Raw genomic sequence first — 22,450 nt, 5'->3', positions numbered from 1 at the left:
TACATATCTTGGTGCCGTGTACATGTTATCGGGATATCATCTGTCTATATGGCTCCAAGTTCGCAGCCCTAGCTTTCCGTCAGGTCCAGAAAACGGGATATATCAAGAGTGATGCAAGTAATGATCAGTATACCAATAAGAAGCCCCGTTAGAATCACGCTATCGAATTTTTCTTGCGCTTGCTCGTTCCTTCCCAAGCAGTTGCCGTTTTCTGTTGTTGTTGCTATTGCCGTGCCGTCACTTCCTTAGTGGGAAGGTGCCACCCAGACCTTCCCAACCCAGGTCAAATAGAACGGAGACCTCTAACTTCTTCTCTTCCTACTCTCCTGCATCGTACTCCTATCCGTTATTGTCTGCTATAGACACAGACGTCGCTTAGCCATTCCTTGTCTTTATTCTAGCATCGGTTACGATTACTTCATACGATCACATCGTCAACATGTCTTTCTATCGCTTTAGAAGACAAACCTACTCACCAACCTCGTCTACGAGCCTTTCACCAACGAGCCCTGTGATCGAGAACCCCATCACCTTCCAGGCTCTGGCTGCGAGGATGGTCCCCGATGTGAGCTTGAGAAAGAAGAAAAAGCAGCAAAAACCCCTCGTACTGCCATCCATGTTTCTGGAAGAGGATGCCGACGACGAGGATACCCCGCCTCCCAAGCTGGTGCGAGTCCCCTCTGCAGACGAGAAGACAGAGAATGCGTCACGGACGAATGGTGGTGAAGCACAGGCGCGCAGGAACAAGACTCAGTACTACGATGGCATCTTCAACGACCGTGGACCGGAGCATCCTTCCACAAGCTTGCTTACCAATGGCTCCATTGTTGTGGTCGAGATCAAGATAAGCACCAGGGTACGTTGTCTTTCTGCATGATACCAATGCTTCTCAGGACTAATGGCTTGATTTAGGTCAAAGAGGATGAGGCCAAGCTCGTGTCCTATCTGACATCTCGCCTGGCACATGTTTACCAACGGCCTGAGACCTCCATGATGGTCGTTATACAGCAGGACGTCCGCCTTCATTTCGGTAACTCGGCTGCCCCTGCCTATCTGATGAAGGTCTTTGCGCACCCATACCTCATTGCCCCGATCACGAACCTGCGCAACACGATCTTCATCCAGAAGATCCTCCACGAATTTCTCGACATCGCGCCCAATCGTGGAGTGATTATATATGCTTCTGTACCCGAAGAGAATCTTGCGACAGACGGAGTCACGATGTTGGGAGATCTCGTACGTCTTGAACGCGACTCGCGGGACTCGGGTGTCTTCAAAAGCCTATCGCGTTCCATGAGTCGGAAGCTGAAGTCCAATAGCAGCAGCCCACGTCTATCTGTCGTCACATCCTCCTGCGACAAAGCGGATGGATCTCATGAATCAACACCGGTCTCGGACAAAGATGGCCATGTCAAGGAATCCTCTGGCGAAGGCGACCACTCCCAATCAGTCAGAAAGTCCAAGAGCCTGCGTGATTTTGTATATCGCCGGGTTGGAGACCGTGGTTCGGAGGAAGAAACGAAGTAGGGGGTATCATTAGATCGGCAAAGGACTGGCTATGGTGTTTTTCTTGATATTCGCTGTATGGTAGTGCATGGGTACCTCGCTCTTTTGTTTTTGAGCTTCGAATGTTGTTGACAGGAGACGGTTTTAGTTAGCATAGCGAAAAGAATCAATCATTCACTGTGATGTCTTGTTGCCTAGGGCCTCTATATTTAGTCGCTATCGCAGACTGCCACCATCGACTTTCAACTCCCATCAGTTCGTTCAAATGTAGCTGCCATAACCATGTCCACCGTCACGGAGATTGAAGGTGACCTGTTTGATGCGCCAGATAGAGCAGCGCTAATTCGTACGTGATGCCTATTTCAAACGCGACGACGAAATTCGCACTAATTTTATCCATTCACGAGGACAGACGCCTGTAACAGTCAAGGCTCCTGGGGCGCAGGAATCGCAGAGGCCTTTCGAGAGCGAGTAAGCAGAAGAGAACCTAGACTCAGTGATATTTGCACCTGCGCTGGACGCTGACAAGTTCTCTTCTTCAAAACAAACAGTACCCCGCCGCATACGCTGTCTATCGATCCAACTGCCTAAAATACTCTCGTAGAAAGCCTCAATACAAGACCGTCGAACCAACCAACCCCAAAGGCAAACCCGTCAAATCCCGCCTACCCACGGGAACAGCGCTCCTCATCCCGCCCCAAGAGAAAGACTATACAGCACAAGACAATGACGAGGAAGGACAGGAGCGAAAGAAACACTGGATAATCTGCCTCTTCACGTCTCGCGGATACGGGAAGAGAGTTAGTCGTCCGGCTACGATACTGGCGTATACGGAGCTTGCTGTTGCGGATTTGAAGGAGCAGCTTGAGGGGCTTGAGGAACGGGGTGAGGGCGAGGATAATGTTGAGCCGCCTAGGGAGCTGTGGTCTTGCCGGTTTAATTCTGGGCTTTTTGATGTGGAATGGTGTCGTTCTAGGCGGGTGTTGGAGGAGGCGGGTTTGGAGGTTACGGCTGTGAGGCCCCCGGGGGAAGAGCTCTGATTGAGTCTAGAGAGTGTTTGGCCTCGGAGGAATGGGAACAAATGATTTAGTCTCATAGCGCGTAGTAGTCAGTTCCATAGCTGATTTCCTACTTTTGCTATGATATCACATGATGAACTAGGCCCAAAATGGAAGGATATCGGTTTCCAGAACGCGGATCTCTAATCGCGAATTATCCACTCAAACCCAGCCATTTCCCATATAGACACCGGCATATTTACAAAGGAATAGCAGAGCTGTTTCTCTATCGACGCCGCAACCATGCCCGTCGAACGCCAACCCGCCCAAAAACGCCGACGACTCCCCTTCAACCCACCGCGGCGCGCGTCTCCCGGCGAGGGACCCTCGAATCCAGCACCAGCAACAAAATCCAACACAAAAAACACCACAACCACCTCCTCAAGCACCTCAAATCCAAAACTTAAGCGCAAATCAACAACAACAGCATCTTCCTCCCGCAAAAAAGCCCCATCCCCCACCCCCTCCGCCTCACCCTCCGACTCCGCCCCCGAAGACAACAACAACCGCGACCCCTCCGAAGACGAAGAACCAAATTACATGCTCGCGGAAATAATTTACGGCAAGGAATCCAAAGACGTAACGACAAGCGACCCCGCGATTCCGGGGAAATTGCTTACGAGGTTACTGCATCATAACTTCCAGAGCGAGAAGACGAAGATCGCGAAGGATGCGAATGAGGTTGTGGCGAAGTATATTGATGTTTTTGTGAGGGAGGCGCTGGCCAGGGCTGCGTATGAGAGGGCTGAGGGTGGGGGTGGCGGGGGGAGTGTTGGGGATGGGTTTTTGGAGGTATGTTTTGGTTTTTCTGGAACTGAGGTGCTGGGGTGAAACGGTTGCTAACTTGTGTTTTGTTGATAGGTCGAGGATCTCGAGAAGATGGCGCCGCAGCTTGTTTTGGATTTCTAGATTTCGATATCATGATAATTGGGCATTGGTTTGGAGTTATGGAGTTCAAAATAGGCATAAGAAGGCCAGACATATTTGCATATTTATTCTATATGACAATGGTCGAGGGTATATTTGCGTTTTTATCTGCAATTGAACGAGAACGAGCACGCTGAATGTTGTGTCTATACGCTTTTATAAACGCACGAATGTCAAAACTGTACTCGATGAACTCCGTCCCAAACGTCACAAAAGGAGAGACGTCCGTTAATCCATTCAGCCACTCACCAGAGGAGTGGTCGAGGCGTCTGCCAGATCAGCAGAGGGAGCAGCAGAATTCTCAGCGCCAGCGTTCGTTGCCTTCTCTTCAGAGCCGTTTTCTTTAGACTCGTTTTTCACGGCATTCTTCTTCAACTTGAGAGCTCCGTTCTCCAGAGCTTCTTCAGGCAGAGGGCGAATATGAGGCTGGCAAACCCAGAACGGCCTACCATACTGCGCAATGGTGGCCTTAGATCCTGTTAATTGCGCATCAGGCGATTCTGCAAAGCGCTCAGGGAACTGCTCGTATTCGTCGAGACCGCTCTTGACTGCCTTCTCAACAAGAGATAGAACATGTTCGAAGGCAGGCATGTCTCCTGGTCTTGATCTTGCGAGGGCATCACGGACATTTGTGTGCAGGCCAATCATCGGACGCAGGAGTTGGAAAAGGTGTCCCTGCATCACTCCCAGACTGGGCGAGTTGGGCCTTTTGTTTTTGGACTTGGACTGCTTTTGCTTCTTCTTCGGGGGCCCATCTTCGGGTTCTTCTTCTGCGGTGGTTTCCGGCTCTGGCTCCTCCTCCTTAGGATCCGATGGGAGATAGAGAGGCTTTCTTTCGGGACCCGGTGTTTCGAGGACATATTTGTAGATGATGTCCAGATATCGTCGGAGCACTGCGTCTAACCGATAGCCTCCCTTGCCGTTCTCGCCTCTCCAATATTCTCTTCCTTCACTTCCGACTGGAGGAAGTTTGCCGAAGATGGACGGATCGGACAGGTTCCCTTCAGCGCTCATCACACCGTCAGCACCTGTTTCTTCAAGGCAGCGTTCCAGGTCATCGTGGTTCAGGTTGTTGCCGTTTGCGAAGATGACGGTCTCCGGCGGCAGATTGTCACGAAGATACCGAATGTAACCCCAATCTGCCAGGCCAGTGGCGTGTCCCTTCTGTTCCCTTCTGCGTCCATGGAGTGTGATGATGTTCGCGCCAGCGGAGAGGATCATTTTTGCGTATTCGAGTGTTTTCTCTTTCGTTTCCTGGATTCGGAATTTAGCTGTTATAGGTATAGATAGTTCCGTGTGTAGGCGGTTGATGAGTTTATAGATCAGATCCCAGTCTTCCTGCAAGAATGCGCCGTAATTTCCTTTCTTTGCAATGCCCTGAGGGCAGCCGAGGTTCAGATCGACAGCATCACAGTATGGAACCACATGGCGCGCTGCTTCCAAGAAATCCTCGGGGTCATTTGCGCAAAATTGTACGAAGAGAGGTCTGTCGATGGATGGGTTGCCGTCGAGGAACAAGGACTCGTCGTTCTGACCGGCCGCAGCGCGAGTGGGTTGGAAGTGCTGAGAGCGCACAGCGGCCTGCTCACGGAAAAGGCGCGCATGGTACATTGGCGAGTAGGAAAGAAGTCGTTTCGCATCTTCAGGCGACATGAATGAACGAGTGAGCATACGCCATGCCTATTCAAAGAGTACTGTTAGCCCATGACTTGGAACTAGAAGTAGGCATCGAGAGAAGAATTACAAATTCAGACCGGTCAACCATAGGCGCCACAATGTACTTTGGGCTGCCTATGCTCTTGTAGAACTCCCTCCCAAGCAACTTCTTCCTTGGCTGAGGAGTCACATCCACAGGCGCATTCTGCGCTTCGGGGACTGACTGTATTTCGGCGAAGGCGGCCATTTTTGCGACACTAGAACGCTGGAATCGAGGGATAAACCGCCCCAAGTACGGAGCAATGAAACGACTAAGCCCTATGTTTGCTGAGAGAAAAGAGATTTAGAAAAACAAAATTGGAATTGATCTGGACTGCGGTGCCGTGGGGAAATGCGGCAACATTTCGCGAAAAAACATATTGATACGTAGCGGACTATTGATATTCCGTCTTATCTTATCTGAAAGCTTGGCGCTGTCCCGAAATGGAAATATCAATAAGGCCCGACTCGAACCCTTGGTCTTATCTCCCGGATGATGATCATTTTTCAAGATTCACCGTGGGAAAACGCGTATCATCTCGAGAGGGCTAGGAGCACCCAAGCAGCATATTTTATTTTCCGTTGATGCGCCTTTGATACGTCATTATTGACGTTGTGTTTCTGTCAACATGGACTCCACCGGAGGAGCAGGTAGGGCAAAAAACGCTTCTTGAGGTGACGCATGCATCTCTGACAAGCTTGCAGGATTATCACCGGTATCACTATCCGAGGATGGGGCGTTTGTCGTCCAATTGAACGGGAAGGATCTCATAGTCCATCTAAACCCCGCATCGTCAGGGTTCAAAGAAGTGGAGATTGTTAAAACAAAAGAGAACGCATCAAAATTTGTCAAATTCTCACGACCTAGTGCCTCTGATGGACGTGTACTCTGGGCCAGTGATTCCCGCATTGTGCTTTGGCAATTGAGCCCGTTGCAACAGCACGCAGGAATCGAGAGCATTGAACCCGGCGCGTTGAACATCGATTTCGGCGGGGACGAAAATGAAGTCATTGTGTTTCACGCGTGGAATACCAAATTGACAATCTATTCTTTGGACACCGGGCGAAGTCAGATCATCAAGACGCCGAAATCATCGCATTATAACAACTTTGGATATCGACCCAATACTCGACAATTTGCAATCATACTGAAACCTGACGCCAACGATCTACTCACTATCCATGAATTCCGGTCTTATGAGCTTATAGGACGCGCAATATTACCTACGGTGGATGCCCAAGGCCTGAAATGGAGTCCCGATGGAAGATGGATAGCTATCTGGGACGCTGCAAGCACAGGCACGAAAGTGCTCATTTATACGGCCGATGGACAACCTTTCAGGACCTATACCGGACCACCGGAATTAGATGACACCGTTGATCTTGGGGTCAAGAACATACAATGGAGCCCTGTTTCTCCTAACACCGGTGCATCTGAATACTTGGCTGTGGGCAAGGTTGACGGCACCATAGACCTTCTCAAAAACAAAACAGTAAGACGAATACCCGGCAATTATTGTAGAGTGCATTTGCTAATTAGACTAGTTCACATGTTCCATTTCGCTCGCACATGTCGCCCCAGCCGATCAGAATTCCTTTGTGGTCTGGCGAGAGCAATTCACAAATGCAGACGGCGACCTCGAATACACAGAGGTACCAGGCCCCTCTGCACCCGCCATGCTCGCAGAAACTTCTGCCCCACCACGTGGTGTCTCGGTAATGTCATTCAGCTCAGAAGGAAGCCTACTCGCAACCGTAGACCAGACACGACCGAACATCGTCTGGGTATGGACACTCGGATCAGCACCGGGACTCTTTGCAGCTCTTTACCACGAACATCCAGTCAAACAGATTGTGTGGCATCCTTCGGAAACAGCGATACTTATAACGACGGCGAATAATGTCACGGCGGCGGTGCACTATTGGTCTCCGAATGGTCCACCCGTTGTTGTGCGGGTTCCTGTATCGCGGAGCGAAAGTGGGAAGTACGACGCGCGATGGCTATATTCAGGCCAGGATAGTGATTGGAGGTTTTGGTTTGGTACACCAGAAAATTACGTGCTGGGTGATATCGAGGACCAAGGGATTATTCCGCAATTGCGGGTTCATTATTTTGTTAATAGCAAGGCTCCCGCAGGGAGTCATGGCACGAGTATGTGAGCATAGATGATTTGATGATTATAATTCATACGGGTTGAATGTCAAGATTGCGCTGAAGTTTCCAGCTTCCAATATCCACCGGGAGTATCAGTTTCGCATCTCCGAAGACGTACTGTTATATCAGCACCGCCATACTCGCTTTTCATGGCAATCGCCCTAAGACGCACTCTGCACCTAAGCATCTTGTTACTCATGTTTGAGATCGAAAATATACATGAAGAAGGAATAATTTCCCATGTAAATGTCCTCCAAATAATCAAAGTGTCGGCGTAGATCAACGTCCCCAAATGCCAAGGCCGGATCGCCAGAATTCATGATTAGGTCAGCATCGTCACGTCCCCTCTTAAAGACCTCTTATCGTTGTGCTGCTTTCTGCATCTTTCTTGAGTGGATTCTCATAAAACCATACGGGGATATATCAGAAGCCAATAATTCCGAGCTCAATTGTTCTTTCTCCAGCTCCGGAAAGCTATCTCCCCTCGGTCATTCCCCGGAAATTCTAATCATTTCCCCGCAAAGATACCAACTCATCTGTCCTCACAAGATCCACCGATTTACAGTCACGACCTGCTTTTTATATGGCATAGCCAGGGATCAATCGGATTCAATTTCTCTATCCACTCAACTACCGAGTGATATCCCCTTTGACGTCTTTATACCCACAGTGGCCATGGGTCTCAAGATTTGAATTGCAGCAGTTCTCTCCGGCTCTATCTCTGTTCTGCAAGCCACGCCAGTAGCTCATTCGAAAGAGAGAATTATATCCTCAGTCTCGACTTGAGCTGTGCTTGAAGGCAATAGGCTGATTCCGTGTGTGCTATTTCTGCCTTTTGCCATTATTAGATCCCAATTCGTTAGACAATATGGAGGTAAGAGATCTCCTACTTGCTCTTTGATAGTTCAAGAGTCAAACCAAGAAATATCCAAACCTGCGCATTTCCCATTCTGTTGTGTTATGCTCCAGTCAATGTGTTGTGATCGCAACTTGTCTGGTCATATTTTGTTGTCCTACAATGCCCATTGTGTGATGATCGCTCTGCCTTCACTGCATTAGCCAATGCCTCACTGTACCGAATCACGCCATACTATCTTGACCTTGTCTACCCCAACTTCCCGTTTCATATGTCCCTGAGATGTCTATGGCCTCTCTACCACTCGAATACTTCATTGGGATCGTTGCTAACATGAGGTTTCCGAAAACCGCACAGACTTCGAATCAGGCCCTGGTGGCTCCGGGAAAAGCCGGCCAGTCTAACAGCAAGGCTCAAGATCTCAAGCCTCGTCTTCTTCTTATGGGGTTGAGAAGGTAAAATACCGCATTTCCCAGCATCCAAGAAGCAACATACTGATAATATACAGGAGTGGAAAATCGTCTATCGCTAGCGTTGTCTTCCACAAAATGCCGCCGAACGAAACGTTATTCCTTGAGTCTACTACTCGTATCCAAAAGGACTCGATCCAGTGAGTGGTATTGCGTTTCCGCTTTATTTGGATCCAATCTCACCTAACTATTACTAGCTCTTTCATGGACTTCCAGGTCTGGGACTTTCCCGGTCAGCTGGAATACTTTGAGCCTTCCTTTGACCTCGAGGATATCTTTGGGAGCCTTGGAGCTTTGGTTTGGGTCATCGATGCGCAGGATGACTACCTGGACTCAGTTGCTCGCCTGAACCGTACAATCTTGACTGTCCAGCAATACTATCCTAACATCAACATCGAGGTTTTCATCCACAAGGTAGACGGGCTTTCGGACGAGTACCGTGGCGATACCTTCCAGGACATTGTGCAGCACATCTCGGATGAACTAAGCGATGCCGGCTACGAGAATGCGCCAGTTCACTACTATATGACATCCATTTATGACTACTCGGTATTCGAAGCATTCAGCAAAGTCATTCAAAAACTCATCCCCAACCTGTCCACTCTGGAGAACTTGATCAACACGCTTGGTGACAACTGTGGATTCGAAAAGACCTATCTCTTCGACGTGCTGAGCAAGATTTACATTGCATCCGATACTCGTCCTATAGATATGGCATGCTATGAGATGTGTTCGGACTACATCGACGTAATTGTCGACGTTTCAGAACTGTACTCATGGGATCATCCGGACCGCAAACCCAAGGGTGACCAGATTCAAGAAGCAGAGAGCCACGTCGTTTTGCACGACGAGACGATGATCCATCTCATGGAAATGAACAAGTACATTCACTACTCCCTTTACTTGTTATCTCGCAGTTTGCTTATGATTGCTAGGTATTTATGTCTCGTATCCGTGCTCCGTCATCCAGAGGCCAAGGAGAAAAAGGGCCTGATTGACATGAACTGCCGTACATTCCAAGACGCTCTCCAGGATGTGTTTACTCGCGGATGGGATCAGGACAAGGATCATGAGACCGAGAGTCAAAGGGACCAGGTGTAAGGCCAGCTGAGATGGACTCGTTCCAGGAGCTGCGTGGGCACACGCCCAAAAATTTTTTTGAGATAGCTTGTTTGTCGATATTCCTGTCGCATTTCCAGGCTTTTATACTTCTATGAAGTTCGACATACCCAAATTTCTTCTGATAGCATCAATTGACTGAATGATCACACATTCTGAGCAAAATCCAGCCAGGCAAATCGTGATGGCCGGATTGACAATAAGGCACCAACTATGATAGTCCAGGCATCATAACGACCCGCTTTAAATTTTTTTTTTTTTTTTTTTTTTTTTTTTTTTTCCACCCTTTAAATAGTCGCTTCTCTTCCAAAAAATTTCTTCGCCATTCAAAGCTGCAAAAAATGGCTTGAGTATCCGATTTGATGCTCAGCGACCATTTTTCTTGCTCATAACATTTGCGCCTCGATCAATACATACTAACTAATGGTGAGTCTCAATTTGTATCTCTTCAGCACAGCAATGCCCTCGACATTTTTATGATGAAAACTTTTCCTACATTCGCAGTTTCCACGCTAGTCATCGTTTGAACCCATTCTAGATGGCGTTGAGCGCAATTACTTCCTTGGATGTCTGACTTTTGTCGAGCCACATTTGCTTGCTTCGATTGATTTATTTGGTCGAGCTTTTGCTAATTGTTGATTAGTATTTAGGTGATTTCTGTCTTGCGTGTCGATTGATGGTTATACTGGATTATACCATACAGTTTTGTCTTGGGGGTTGTCGAGCTATACGAAATCTTAATGCTGGATTCTCGAGAGCTCTTACAAGGGATACACAGTTCTGCGCCTGAGTTGCGCTTGGTCGTGTCGGACCAATAGTAGTTAGATAGAAATGATATTGAGTTATTTTCATTGGACAGACCATCTGTTTCGCCTGCTCGTAAACGTATAGCTATCTGAATCCGGATCCTCTAAAATTGGTGCCTGTAGCAAGGATAAGCAACCAAATCAATATAAAACGACCAGTGTCACCCTTGGCCAAAGCGGCGGAGAACTCGGAAATTTTCGCATTCCCAGAAATCAAAACACATCATCACCTTTACCCAGATGAATCTCTGAGGAATCTCCGAGAAACCAATTAACCATGTCAGACCTTCGCCAGAGACAAGTTGCATCGTCCGCGTCAAAAGAACCCGACAATCAGCCTGCAATCGATACCAAGTTGAAAAAGCAGAAGCGCAATGGCAACAAGCGCACCGGCATCAGCCTGTTGGATATCATCCGCGTGCTGGTCACGTTGGTGGTGGCATCGTGCGGATTATCATACTACATGACCTCGTCCGAGTCTGTTCTTTGGGGGTATCGTCCGTGGTTTACGAGGTGGCCGGTGTTGGTCCGGTATATCGTACGCTTCCCTCCCTTCCTTCCTCCCTTCACGATTGGGGGAGTACAAGCTAACAGTACGAATAGAAAGGACCCCTCCACCTAACCCTCTCCGACCTGACCCTCTACAACGGCTCCGACCCCTCCCTCCCCGTCTACCTCTCCGTCAACAGCACCATCTTCGACGTCTCCGCAAACCGCATGATGTACGGCCCCGGCGGGCACTACAACTTCTTCACCGGCCGCGACGCGACGCGCGCTTTCGTGACGGGCTGTTTCCAGGAAGATCTGACGCACGATCTCTCCGGGGTTGAGGAGATGTTTATCCCGATCGATGATGGGGAAGTTAGGAGGTTGAGTAGTGGGGAGCGGAAGATCCGGCGCGAGCAGGATGTTAGGATGGCGAGGGCGAGTGTTAGGAAGCAGGTGGCGCATTGGGAGGGGTTCTTTCGGAATCATAAGAAGTATTTTGAGGTGGGACGAGTTGTTGGGTTGGATGAGGAGCCGAAGGTTGAGAGGGAGCTTTGTCGGGCTGCGCAGCAGCAGAGGCCGGAGAGGAAGGTGGACTAGTAAGAATATTGTCTAGGGAGTTGGCGTTGAGTGTATATTGCATGTTTAGAATTTGCGAATGATATTCATGATGTGATTCTAGAACGATGTAGAGGGTTTCCGTATGATACTTCACGCACAGAATGCGAATAGTCCATCCCCAAGCCCAGCTCCATATAAAATCAATCGTCTTATTACGGAAAGAACAATGAATTGAAGGGATGAATTGCGTTTAGTCCGTTACTTGACACGGCCAATAGCGCGACTATTCGTTCACTCCGAAAATCATCGAACCACTATACATCATTCGCCCAGCCAGAATTCCCGAACTTTTCATGGAGATATCATTCGTAAAGGAAAACAAGAAACCGCGAGAAAATTATCGGAAGGAAAACGTTTACTCGGCGGCGACGGCGCGGGCTAGAAAAAATCGTTGTTAGAACCTCAACCACTCCTATGCACACATGCCGGAAGGCGAAAAACGTACTGTAGATGCCGAGGTCGTGGTGGCCGACGACCTTCTTGATCACTCCCCTCTCCTCGAGATCAGCCAGAGCCTGGCGGGCCAAGCTACCGTTGATCTTGAGACGGTCGACAAGGGTGGCGACGGTGATGAGACGGTAGGACTGGACATCCTTGTTGAGCTTCTCAGCGGTAGACTTCTCAAGGACGACGGCGTGCTGGGCCTTGTCCTTAACTATACGGCGAAACCTATGTCAGCCTCATTCTGCGCGATTGTCTCTTTATCGTCCGTTCGTCCTCCTCGTGTATCGCCCAAACTCGAAAATCCAGAATAAAACATCTTTCCATCGTTCTCGATGAAGAATCTTCGCAGGACCGATAACGGGAGGCGAGGTAGGATAGGGAGTGAATCATGGGAATAGCGTACCCTTGCCCTTGGACCACTTCTTCTTTTGGGGGGCCTATATTATCGTGTTAATACCATTCTAGAATAAAAAACGTCGTTTCGCCTTTAGATAGGATCGCAAACACTCACCATTTTGACTCTGTCTGATCTGGTTGTTCAACGGAAGAGAGCAGCGCAACAGCAACGGCCAGAAGTTTCAAAGCCAAGTGCGAAATTCGAGTGGGGAATGACTAAGCCCATGCTTTTTGAACCCTAAGCCCTTACTGGCCGCACCTCGGCTAGCGGTGCTACGGAGGCGGTGTGAACCATTTGCGCATTATGCCTTATGCGTCGGGCACCAACACGTCCAACCTACCTATCATGATCTGACGTCAGTGATAAGATATGTTGGCACCAGGGGTACCACTGTAAACCTCCATTCAAGATCTCACCAGCCTTGCAATCCTGTCATATATTTGTCAATAATAGCGAAGTTAAACATGTCTATATCTAACGCCTTTTGCTACGTTGGTGTGGCCACGACCTGCTACTGGATGATTCAGCTGGCTCGATATCTCTACTGCTACATCCGCCCAAGCTCCCTCCCTCGCTACAACCCCACCGGGAAAGACGCATGTGCTCTCGTAACTGGTGCTACTGATGGGATTGGTTTTGGATTTGCTGAAGAGCTCAGCGAGCGTGGATTCAACGTCTTCCTGCACGGCCGGAACCGTGAGAAACTCAGTCGGAGACAAGAGGAACTCCAGACGAAGTTCCCGAACATCAAGTATAAGATCATCGTTTCCGATGCGGCTAATATCCACGAGGATGTCAACCTGATTCCCAACGAGATTGGCGATGCAAACCTTACGGTCCTGGTGAACAACGTTGGAGGAGAGAATCAGTCATACCGGGGCCTGACAGAGCTGTCGTATCAGGATGTCCGGACTACCATCAACACCAATGCCACTTTCATGGCACAGCTCACCCGAGTCTTACTCCCGGTCCTCGAGAAGAACGGTCCCAGCCTAGTCCTCAACGTCTCTTCGATTGCGGCTTACGGCATGCCATTTGTCCCCGTGTATAGCGCGACGAAGGGATTCGTCGATTCGTTCAGCAGAGCCCTCGACGCAGAGGTGAAGGCGCGCGGACAAGACGTGGAGGTACTCGCAATTCGAGTGGGAAGTGTGCGGAGCCAGAGCAACGACGTCGATGTGGGCTTAATGGTCCCTGACTCACGGACCATGGCTGCCGCTTCATTGGATCGTGTTGGATGTGGCCTTCCGCTGATCTTTGGATACTGGGGTCATGCGATTGCGGGCCTCAGTCTTGATTTCATCCCCAGACCTTTCATGGTCAAGATGTTGGCGAACACCATGGATTCTCTGAAGAGGCAAGCTGAAGAGAGGCAAGCGAAGCGGAACTAGTGCGCATGCCACTCTATATAACAGTACTCCCACTGTCTTGGTCGAATTGTTTGCATATGATATCCGATACCCGAGGCTTTCGAAGTATATACAGTACCTTGCATGTGTATGCACGTACATAAATAGTACTCACAAATGTGACCCAATTTTCTGTTTATACATAGCATACTCTGTACATTGAACCAATATCTCTTTTCCACCGTTCATTCCGTTTCTCCCCCAATCTCTTAGTTGTATAGATTGACAGGTGACCTCAGGCACGCCGCTGATTGGCCGCCCCTCCGCCCACCGCCTTCTGGCGTCATCCAGCAGATCCGTCTCTGTTGACAGTCATAACAGTTGGCACTGCTCTGATTAAAGGCAACACAAGAAGAGTCATTCCAATGACGAGCCTAGTTCCTCGTGAGGCTTACTCCCAGGATGAGCTTGACCGGCTCTATCCTAAAGATCTGAAGCTTGAATTGGTCCAGGTGGTATGTTGATGATGCCGCGACTTATCGGAGGTTTGAGTTAACTGACATACGGACAGTTCCTTCGGCATGGTGCGGATTTCGAAGCCCTCGTAAATCGGCAAAGACTGACTCTCTCTAGGTGAAAGGACGCCTGTCTCTGCGCGGTTCCAGAATGTATGTACTGCTTTCCCCGCATCTAAAGGTCCCCAGAACTAATAGTATACAGACAGGCCTTGCAGCATGTAACTCTCCCCAATGATAGCCTTCCTACGATCCGTGAACTGACCCGATCAAGACTGGCCATACTGCAATGTAGCGCGCCGAATGATCCAGATGGCATCCAGCAGCCAAGACATGTCGACATGGGACTCATTCGCATGGAGAAGGAAAATGGAGACCTTTGGCGGCAGAGACGAAGCTGTGGTTGCGCAGGGTGCACAGGGTGAAATCGAGGGTATCTGGTGCGGCACTAACCTTCGTCTATTTGCCCGGAAAGTGGAGATGCTGACTGGAATAGCCAACCCGGCGAGTTAACAGACAAAGGACGAGAGACGACATTCGCGCTTGGGCAACGACTGCGACGTCTTTACGTGGACCAGCTGGGTTTCATGCCCGAGGTGAAATCGGACGCTGAGGATATGTACCTGCGGACTACTCCCCTCCCGCGAGCCCTCGAGTCCCTCCAACAAGCCTTCTTTGGCATGTACCCGCGAAACGCACGTACCCTCGACTTCCCTCCCCCAGTGATCGTAGCACGTTCTATTTCCGAAGAAACCCTGCTCCCGAATGAAGGCAACTGTCGCCGTTTCAGACAAATCGTGCGCCTCTTCGCAGACCGCGCAGCGAAGCGATGTACGCCCCTCTCCTCCCTCCCTCCAATAAACCGAATACTGACAAAGTCAAGGGAACGACACCGACGAAATGACCTACCTCAACACCCTCTGGTCAAAATGGATGCCCAGCAACTCCCCCCACGTCGCCGTCGACGCCCACCCCCGCCTCTCCGGTATCAACGACACAATCAACGCAACCTATGCCCACGGCCCCGCCACAAAACTCCCCCGCGAATTCTACGACGCCAAAGCCCGCGCAATCACCGACAGAATCGCCAGCGATGAATGGTTCTCTGGATACCAGGAGAGCAACGAGTACCGCCGTCTCGGTATCGGAGGACTCATGGGCGATGTCGTTGATCGGATGGTTAGTACCGCTGTGGATGGGGGCTGGCGGAGCGAGACTTCTGCTTCGGGATCGTCAGCGGAGAACGGGAAAGCGATTAAATTCGCTATGAGCGGATGCCATGATACCACTCTCGCCGCTATCCTGGGTAGTCTGGACGCTTTCGACGGAAGATGGCCACCGTTTACATCCTCCGTTGCCATCGAGCTCTTCACAAAGACCGAAACCGAGCCGCAATCCCAGTCCAACGAGGATGCACAATCGCCCAAGAAAACCACCGGTTTTCTCTCCGGCCTGCTAGGCGGTTCCTCTGCCTCAACACCCTCCCTCGCTAAACCATCCACGTTGTCCCGTGCCCCGTTATCGACACTCCCAGACACAGCCAGGAAATCCATGCAAGAAAAGCACTACGTGCGAGTCAGATACAATGACCGTCCTATGCGTATCCCCGGATGCGCTGCGAAGCCAGAGAACCATCTCCCTGGTAACGACACCTTCTGTACGCTGGACGCGTTCAAGGACATGGTTGATAAGTTCACACCGCAGAACTGGATGGTCGAGTGTACGGAGAATTTGGGGGAGGGGCTGTATGGGGAGGGTGATGTCGAGAGGGTGAAGCGGTTTGCTTAGACGGAATGTTGATAAAGATGGAAAAATGTACATAGTACATGATACCTAGCTATGTGGTTTTGGTTTTGGTTTGCTCATAGAATAATGCTTGCTATTTATTCCATAAACATACACATAGACAAGTTCTTTTCATACCCAACCCGAGCCAATCCCAAACAATCTATAAACATGAACCGAACCGAACATAATAATATACAGAGCAATAAGCTATACCATTCCCAAGTATGTATTGTATCACTTGTCATCCTCCGGCTCACTAGTACTCCACCCACTCTCACTCTCATCCGCACTCCAAACGCTAGGCCCAGTCTCCGCATCCACAGCAGGAACTTCCTGCACGGGCAGCTGCTTACCCTGAGCAAGCGCCTGTCGTTCAGCCTTCTTCTTCCCACGCTTCGAATCGATCGGCTTCTGTTCCTCCCGCTCTTTCTTTGCTTGGTTCGCCTCCTCAGTAGACGCGCGCTCAAGGATATCAAACAATTTCTCAAGCGCGGGGGCGTAGGCTTGAGCGATGGGAATATCACCCACACGCACGCGCATGTAATCAAACACGGCTGTTGTAGGTGTGCGGTCTAGGACTGATGAACGGGTGGAGGGCGAGGTATGCTGGTTGGGACGGCGGAGGGTGATGACATCCTTGAAGGATTTAGGAACTGTGGATGAAGTGTCGTCTTGTAGGGTTTCGGGTTCTTCGCCTGCATCTGCGTCGGCGGGGGTATCTTGGGCTTCTTCGTGCTTGACGGTGCCTGTTTTCTGGTCCACATAGGCAACCTTCTGGTATCGTTGGCTGAAGTGCGTAAGCAGGATAGTCCGTGCCTCCATGCGGCGGCCAACTTCGAGGGCTTCGGAGGTGGTCGAGTGGCGCTTCGCCATGGCGGATTGGTACATGTCATCTTGGAAAGTGGCTTCGTGGATGAGGACTGTAGAGCCCTTTCCAATCTCGGCGAATGATTGCGATGGTCGACAGTCACCCGAGAACGAGACTTGGAAGCCATCCGGGAAAATAAGCGAGGCAGCCATTGCGCCGCGGCAGTGGGATACTCTCGTGGTGCGGAAGTCTTGAAGACCCGTCGCGGCGCGGAGTTGAGCTGTAAGGGGGGAATTGTCGTTGTCGAAGCGGAGAAGGGTGTTTGAAGGTTTGCCAACATCCCGTATCTGGCCAGGGTAGCTGCCATCGGCGCGAGTATGGCGGTAGACGAAGCTAGTGAGTATACGCTTGTTTCCGTCCATGTATGGATATGCTGAGAGAGGAACTGTCTTCGAAAATCCGTAGTCTTCAACAGCTGCGTATTCTTCCAGCCAGCTAATCATGCTTTCCTCGGATAGAACGAATAGGCGCTTTTCCTCCAGGATCTTGCTGACATCGTCTTCGATGTATTGTCCCTGTGAGGGTACGCCTTCGGGGTAGTTCTCTTTGTACCAAGCCTTGATGAGAGACGCAGTACCCAAGTGATGATCGGCGTGAAGGTGGGAAATCCAGATCATGCGCAAGTTGCGCAGCACCTCCCGCAATTCCTCAGGGTTATAAACACGCTTCAGCTGTCCAAGAGTGTTCTCACCACAGTCCAGCATGTAATAACCGTATCCAGGAACCTTGAGTAGCGTAGCAGAGACGTTGCGGTATTTTGATGGTGCGGAAGAACCAGTTCCCAACGCGATAATCTCCACATCCTGTCCAGGGAGATCTTTCCGGACATTCTCCAACTTATTCAGGAATTCCTGCTTCTTCATGCGCTTGCGGATCGTGTCGACTCGTTTCTCGACCGCACGGGGAATTTTATCTACCACTTCCGCTGGGTTGAGTCTTTGCATGACCTCGGAACGATTAACTTCGAACTTGGGTTCCATGCCAATAACGAGACCCGGCTCTGATGGTTCGAACGGCGAGGACTGAATGCCCTGCTTCGTAACCTCCGATCCATGTGTTGGTGTTCCTGGCTGCGGAAGCGTCACGTTATCATGGAAAGGAATCGAATAACTATCACCCTTCAAGCGAGCCAGACGGATCGACGATCCCGCAACACTAGGCAGGGCAAGGTAGTTCGGGCAGTAATCCGTACTGGAGACGATGTGCTTGGCGTTTGGCCTCTTCTCAACAAACTCACGCAGCTTGGGATGATCGCCCACACCAGGTCCCAGGATCCAAAGGAAAGCCTCCAGATCTGTCGTCACAGCTGGCGAATTCCACTCTGGGCGGTTAACCAGGTTCTCGACATATTCCACCGATGGCAAGTCAATGATTGCCAACCCCTTGCCAGGTCGCGGGGGTCCCAGAACCATCTCCGGTGTGACGGTCTTTCCACCCATAGATACGACGCTTTCGCCCTTGGTCAGACGAGCATAATCGGGACCTTTGCGGATCTTCAGCGCTTCGGCTTTCTTAGGGTCGAACTTGCCACGGACATCGTGATTCCGCACGACGTACGAAAGAGCCTCGTCGCACCAGGTAGTCGGGGGTAGTTTCTCAACTGTCGCGCCCGGCCAAGGTTGGCGTACGAGAACCTTGATGTTGGGGAGTGGCTGGTCACTTCCCGGAGCAGGACCCATATACTGCTCGAGTTGCTTGGTCTCGGGATTGCGAATGAACATGGACGCAGGCATCTTCACCTCGGCCAGAGGGGTCTCAATGAGCGCATCCATCCTCCACGACGAGTTGAACATATCAGTGACAACAGACTGCCTCATGATCTGCTCCCTGAGCCGCCGGTCACGCATATCAACGCCATCCTCTTTCTCCTGAAACTCATCCAGGCTCCTCTTCCTAGGACTCTGCTGACCACTCTGCAAAGTCTCACAACCATCCTGCCACGACGGCGAAGAACTAACAGGCATAGCCCACACCTTAATGTTATTATCAAACCACGACGGTTCTTCAAACGCATCCCCGTTCGCCACAGGCTTCCTCTTCCCCAACGTCTCCGAATCATACTCCCTCATAAAAACCGGCATCCCCTTCCGGAACACAAACCGCCTAGCAGTCGCCAGACTATGCGTGATATTCCGTCCGCCATGAATCGTCAAACTGCCCCTCTGCGCCACAACCTGTCCATCCTTCTCCGCATATGGAACACCATGCTTCGTCTGCTCAGCCGTCAACCCTTTCGCCTGCGCGGCGGTCTCCAGCGCCAGATTCGAGTTGATAAGGCCGTCTGCCTGGGTCAGGATTGTGCCGATTAAACCGCCGTTGTTCGCCCATTCCGTACGGCCGGTCAGGAATGCATCGGTTAGGTAGGTGAGTTTGACGCCACGCTCCGTACACGCCCGCTGCGTACCTTCCGATAGATGTCCGAAGAAGTACCGCTTATCCGGGAAATGCAGCAGCAGTGTCGTGCCGGGGGTATCGCCCGTCGGCGTCGTGAGGACCTGGTAGTAAAACTTCATTGGCGCAATTCCAAGTGGCGATGGTCTTTTATGATCAAATCCGTTCGATTTATACGAATCAGACTGGTAAATAATATAATTATTGTTCGAGGAGCGAAAAAGTCGTCGAGACTCGGAGCGGGGCGCTCGAATAACGTATGCGTCTGGAATTGCGGGTGTGCGTTCAAAATGCAGTAACCGAGGCCACTGGGGTTCAGAGACGAATGGTCGGAAGGTAGTTTTATTTTTCGATTTCGCTAAGAGAATGGCAGCTGCAGAGAAGGAGCGAGGCGTTTGTGGAAAGAAGCACCCACGAGAGGCTTGCGAGAACAGCCTCCCGGTTCGACGGAGAGAAGCCAATTTGGCTGGGGGGAAGGAGGCTTTAACAGCAGAGGGAAGGCGAGACGCACACCATGTCACCATAGAGCGTAGTGAATCACAATTGCAGGTAAGAATGACAGGGTTGTTCTGTCGTCGACATACGGGAGGCGCTGCGGTGCTTCGGAGTTTGCTTTTTTGCCCGGGTTATCTTTTTCGCGGTGACTGTACGGAGTACGACTAATCTACATTGACACCAGTAGTCATACTACCAGGGGTATAATAGCACTCATTTTGATGACAATTTTAAATTCAGTCTAATGTAGTCAAATTGCAAATATCCCAAATTCCCAAATGTAGCCATCCAAATCCCCGGAAATTACAGCCAAACCAAACCCATTGAACCCCGCAAACAATGAAGAAAAAGAAGCACGAAGGATAGCCAGTTAAGGCAAATACATAATCATGAACAAAGGAAAAGCCAAGTGTCCTTGGAATGGTGCTCAGCAACCTAAACACTAAAGGAATGACTCTAGAGAAAGCAAACGAATTTACAAAAATTTGGTCCGAAACAAGCGCGGCGTGGGGAATCATGAAAGATGAGTAGTCACCATAGAAACACGTTCGAAAGATGCTTCCATGCTGAGACATAATTGAGCGAATCGGGCTTCGGTAGTCTTGGAATCACTCTCAACCACAAGCTCAAAGGCCGGGGCCTTTTCCGATTTGACACCCTCGAACGACTCCTCAGTATTTGTTTGCGACTTGACGGAGTCGACAAACAGAGCAAAGGCAGGATCCGACTCGTCAATCTCAACGTCAGGGTTCACAACACCAGTCACTTCCTTGGGCTCCTCAACCTGCGGTGCACGCTCAAGGACAGGGGCTTCCTGCTTCGTAGACTCCGGGAGGATGCTACCAAAGCTGGACGACTTTCCGGAAAGAACTTCGGCATCAAGAGCAGGACCCTCGGGCACTCCCATGACGGCAAAGACGGGGGTGTTTGCGTAGTTGATGTCAATTCCAGAGTTCCATCCGCCATTCAGACCCATGCCAGTCATGTCCATTCCCTGATTGGGAACCATGACCATGTTCTGCTGCATCTGGAAATCTTGGGGAGCTTGGTTCTGGGTGGCCTCGGGGATGTTGGCCTGCATAGGCGGCTGCGAGGGCTGTGCCGGCTGCTGCTGCTGCTGCTGTTGAGGCTGCTGCTGCGACTGCTGAGGCTGTTGCTTGGAGGTGGTCTGGAGCTGAGGCAGACCGGTGACGTTCATTTCTTCCATGAAGTTCGAGAACTGAGGCGACGACAAAAGCATGTGAGCAAGGTCGGTCAGGCGGGCGTTCTCCTCGTAAAGAGCGCGGTTCTGGATGCGAAGTTCGTGGGATTCGTTGGTGCGCGAGGCAATTTCGTTTTCAAGCTGGCCGATGTATTCTATTCAAGTTAGTTTAACCAGGTCTTCTAATTCAGAGGATGTTAAATCATACCCTTTCGGCGAGAGCGGAAAGCACGAGCAGAAACCTTGTTACGGAGCTGACGGCGCTCCTTGCTGCTGAGCTTCTTGCCCTCTTCGCTAGCAAGGAGTCTCTCGTCCTCATCCATATCCTGCTCCTCCTTCTTGGCCTTGGCCATCTGGGGCAGAAGGGAAGGACTGGGCGAGTCGGAAGGCGAACTCATCGAGCTCTGTCTGATCTGCTGGAGAAGGCGAGAGATGCGCTCTTCGACAACAGGGTCGGAATTCCGCTGAGCATGGGGCTGAGAGGCGTTGCTTTGCTGGGCCTGCTCCTCCATGCGACGCTGCTGGAGTTGTTGCTGTTGCTGTTGCTGCTGCTGTTGTTGTTGTTGTTGTTGTTGCTGCTGCTGGCGAAGCATCTCATGCTGCCTCTGTTGCTGAGCGGCCTTGGCCATGGCTGCTTGCTGCTGGTGCATACCGGGGTACATACGACCGACCTGGGTCGAGTGTCCAGCGGGAACAGCCTCCTGGGAAGCCAGAGCATTAGGGTCGACAAACTGGGCCTTGTTGGGGTTTGGCGAGAAGAAATAACCAGGAGCTGAGCTGATGTTGTCGCCCTCCATGTCCATCTCAGCTGGGTTACGGGCGGGGATGGCGTTGAAGTCAAGAGGATCCTCGCGCTTCATCTGGGGGTACATGTCCCCTCCCATGGCAAACCCGGGGCTGGCACCACCATAGCCCATGTTGTTAGCATGGTTGAAGGACATCGCATGAGCCAGAGCGCCCGGAGGAAGACCAGTCTGCTGCTTGTGTTCGTCATACTGGTGGCTCGGGGCCTGGAAGGCGATCGGTGTTTGACCATTCGAAGCGAAGCCGGCACTGCGAACATCACCAGCAGCGAAATCTGTGCTTGGAACGGCGGGTTGACTTGGTAGCGAAGCCTTTGGCCTGGGAGCTTCGGTGGTGTAGGTGATCTGGTCGAGGTTGAGGAAGGAGTCGATGTCAGGGTCGTAGCAAGTCGTCGACGACGGGGCGACGGTCGGGTGTTCGGCCAGTGTAGCCATGGTGATGATTATGTGGTAATTCTCTTTTTTTCAGAATAGACGAGGATTTAACAAAAGCAAACGAA

The 22,450-nt window shown here is 50.8% G+C and overlaps 12 protein-coding genes across 12 annotated transcripts; 8 read left to right on the top strand and 4 right to left on the bottom strand.

The window, feature by feature from the left end:
• Positions 1–439: 439 nt before the first annotated feature.
• On the top strand, positions 440–1,648 carry ASPGLDRAFT_55139 (MIF domain protein; the record flags this gene model as incomplete). Its single annotated transcript, XM_022548119.1, has 2 exons — positions 440–856; positions 913–1,648. The coding sequence occupies 2 exons, from the start codon at positions 440–442 to the stop codon at positions 1,525–1,527; spliced, it is 1,032 nt and encodes a 343-aa protein (XP_022404518.1). The 3' UTR covers positions 1,528–1,648.
• Positions 1,649–1,658: 10 nt separating this feature from the next.
• Positions 1,659–2,677, top strand: ASPGLDRAFT_999221 (uncharacterized protein). The gene is made up of 3 exons (XM_022550646.1): positions 1,659–1,852; positions 1,919–1,977; positions 2,058–2,677. The coding sequence occupies exons 1-3, from the start codon at positions 1,789–1,791 to the stop codon at positions 2,544–2,546; spliced, it is 612 nt and encodes a 203-aa protein (XP_022404517.1). The 5' UTR covers positions 1,659–1,788; the 3' UTR covers positions 2,547–2,677.
• A 130-nt stretch (positions 2,678–2,807) lies between these two features.
• ASPGLDRAFT_63933 (CENP-X/MHF2 family protein) lies at positions 2,808–3,473 on the top strand (the record flags this gene model as incomplete). Its single annotated transcript, XM_022548726.1, has 2 exons — positions 2,808–3,356; positions 3,426–3,473. 2 exons carry the CDS (start codon positions 2,808–2,810, stop codon positions 3,471–3,473), a joined length of 597 nt encoding a protein of 198 aa, XP_022404516.1.
• Positions 3,474–3,728: 255 nt separating this feature from the next.
• Positions 3,729–5,394, bottom strand: ASPGLDRAFT_63932 (tRNA-dihydrouridine synthase family protein; the record flags this gene model as incomplete). The annotated part of the gene is made up of 2 exons (XM_022548725.1): positions 3,729–5,171; positions 5,236–5,394. The coding sequence occupies 2 exons, from the start codon at positions 5,392–5,394 to the stop codon at positions 3,729–3,731; spliced, it is 1,602 nt and encodes a 533-aa protein (XP_022404515.1).
• Positions 5,395–5,729: 335 nt separating this feature from the next.
• On the top strand, positions 5,730–7,423 carry ASPGLDRAFT_142535 (uncharacterized protein). Its single transcript, XM_022541769.1, has 3 exons — positions 5,730–5,837; positions 5,892–6,679; positions 6,732–7,423. Exons 1-3 carry the CDS (start codon positions 5,816–5,818, stop codon positions 7,344–7,346), a joined length of 1,425 nt encoding a protein of 474 aa, XP_022404514.1. The 5' UTR covers positions 5,730–5,815; the 3' UTR covers positions 7,347–7,423.
• Positions 7,424–7,742: 319 nt separating this feature from the next.
• On the top strand, positions 7,743–10,027 carry ASPGLDRAFT_42896 (GTR/RAG family Ras-related GTP-binding protein). Its single transcript, XM_022545697.1, has 5 exons — positions 7,743–8,215; positions 8,555–8,652; positions 8,706–8,807; positions 8,865–9,548; positions 9,603–10,027. Exons 1-5 carry the CDS (start codon positions 8,210–8,212, stop codon positions 9,766–9,768), a joined length of 1,056 nt encoding a protein of 351 aa, XP_022404513.1. The 5' UTR covers positions 7,743–8,209; the 3' UTR covers positions 9,769–10,027.
• An 842-nt stretch (positions 10,028–10,869) lies between these two features.
• Positions 10,870–11,678, top strand: ASPGLDRAFT_117901 (putative heme/steroid binding domain protein; the record flags this gene model as incomplete). Its single annotated transcript, XM_022539913.1, has 2 exons — positions 10,870–11,130; positions 11,196–11,678. 2 exons carry the CDS (start codon positions 10,870–10,872, stop codon positions 11,676–11,678), a joined length of 744 nt encoding a protein of 247 aa, XP_022404512.1.
• A 188-nt stretch (positions 11,679–11,866) lies between these two features.
• Positions 11,867–12,707, bottom strand: ASPGLDRAFT_998921 (40S ribosomal protein eS25). The gene is made up of 4 exons (XM_022550645.1): positions 12,655–12,707; positions 12,553–12,580; positions 12,145–12,354; positions 11,867–12,077 (listed from the first exon to the last, which is right to left on the bottom strand). Exons 1-4 carry the CDS (start codon positions 12,655–12,657, stop codon positions 12,055–12,057), a joined length of 264 nt encoding a protein of 87 aa, XP_022404511.1. The 5' UTR covers positions 12,658–12,707; the 3' UTR covers positions 11,867–12,054.
• Positions 12,708–12,920: 213 nt separating this feature from the next.
• On the top strand, positions 12,921–14,131 carry ASPGLDRAFT_42891 (putative short chain dehydrogenase/reductase). The gene has a single exon (XM_022545696.1). The coding sequence runs from the start codon at positions 13,005–13,007 to the stop codon at positions 13,929–13,931; it is 927 nt and encodes a 308-aa protein (XP_022404510.1). The 5' UTR covers positions 12,921–13,004; the 3' UTR covers positions 13,932–14,131.
• A 183-nt stretch (positions 14,132–14,314) lies between these two features.
• Positions 14,315–16,192, top strand: ASPGLDRAFT_22638 (putative acid phosphatase; the record flags this gene model as incomplete). The annotated part of the gene is made up of 7 exons (XM_022543204.1): positions 14,315–14,404; positions 14,461–14,473; positions 14,523–14,557; positions 14,610–14,625; positions 14,679–14,844; positions 14,901–15,235; positions 15,288–16,192. 7 exons carry the CDS (start codon positions 14,315–14,317, stop codon positions 16,190–16,192), a joined length of 1,560 nt encoding a protein of 519 aa, XP_022404509.1.
• A 234-nt stretch (positions 16,193–16,426) lies between these two features.
• Positions 16,427–19,573, bottom strand: ASPGLDRAFT_118193 (ribonuclease Z; the record flags this gene model as incomplete). The annotated part of the gene is made up of 1 exon (XM_022539941.1): positions 16,427–19,573. One exon carries the CDS (start codon positions 19,571–19,573, stop codon positions 16,427–16,429), a length of 3,147 nt encoding a protein of 1,048 aa, XP_022404508.1.
• An 887-nt stretch (positions 19,574–20,460) lies between these two features.
• ASPGLDRAFT_22636 (bZIP transcription factor) lies at positions 20,461–22,385 on the bottom strand (the record flags this gene model as incomplete). The annotated part of the gene is made up of 2 exons (XM_022543201.1): positions 20,461–21,302; positions 21,356–22,385. The coding sequence occupies 2 exons, from the start codon at positions 22,383–22,385 to the stop codon at positions 20,461–20,463; spliced, it is 1,872 nt and encodes a 623-aa protein (XP_022404507.1).
• Positions 22,386–22,450: the final 65 nt, after the last annotated feature.

The sequence above is a fragment of the Aspergillus glaucus genome (genome assembly GCF_001890805.1).
Source record: "Aspergillus glaucus CBS 516.65 unplaced genomic scaffold ASPGLscaffold_3, whole genome shotgun sequence".
Classification (NCBI taxonomy): domain Eukaryota; kingdom Fungi; phylum Ascomycota; class Eurotiomycetes; order Eurotiales; family Aspergillaceae; genus Aspergillus; species Aspergillus glaucus.
This window is presented reverse-complemented; position numbering and strand designations above follow the sequence as displayed.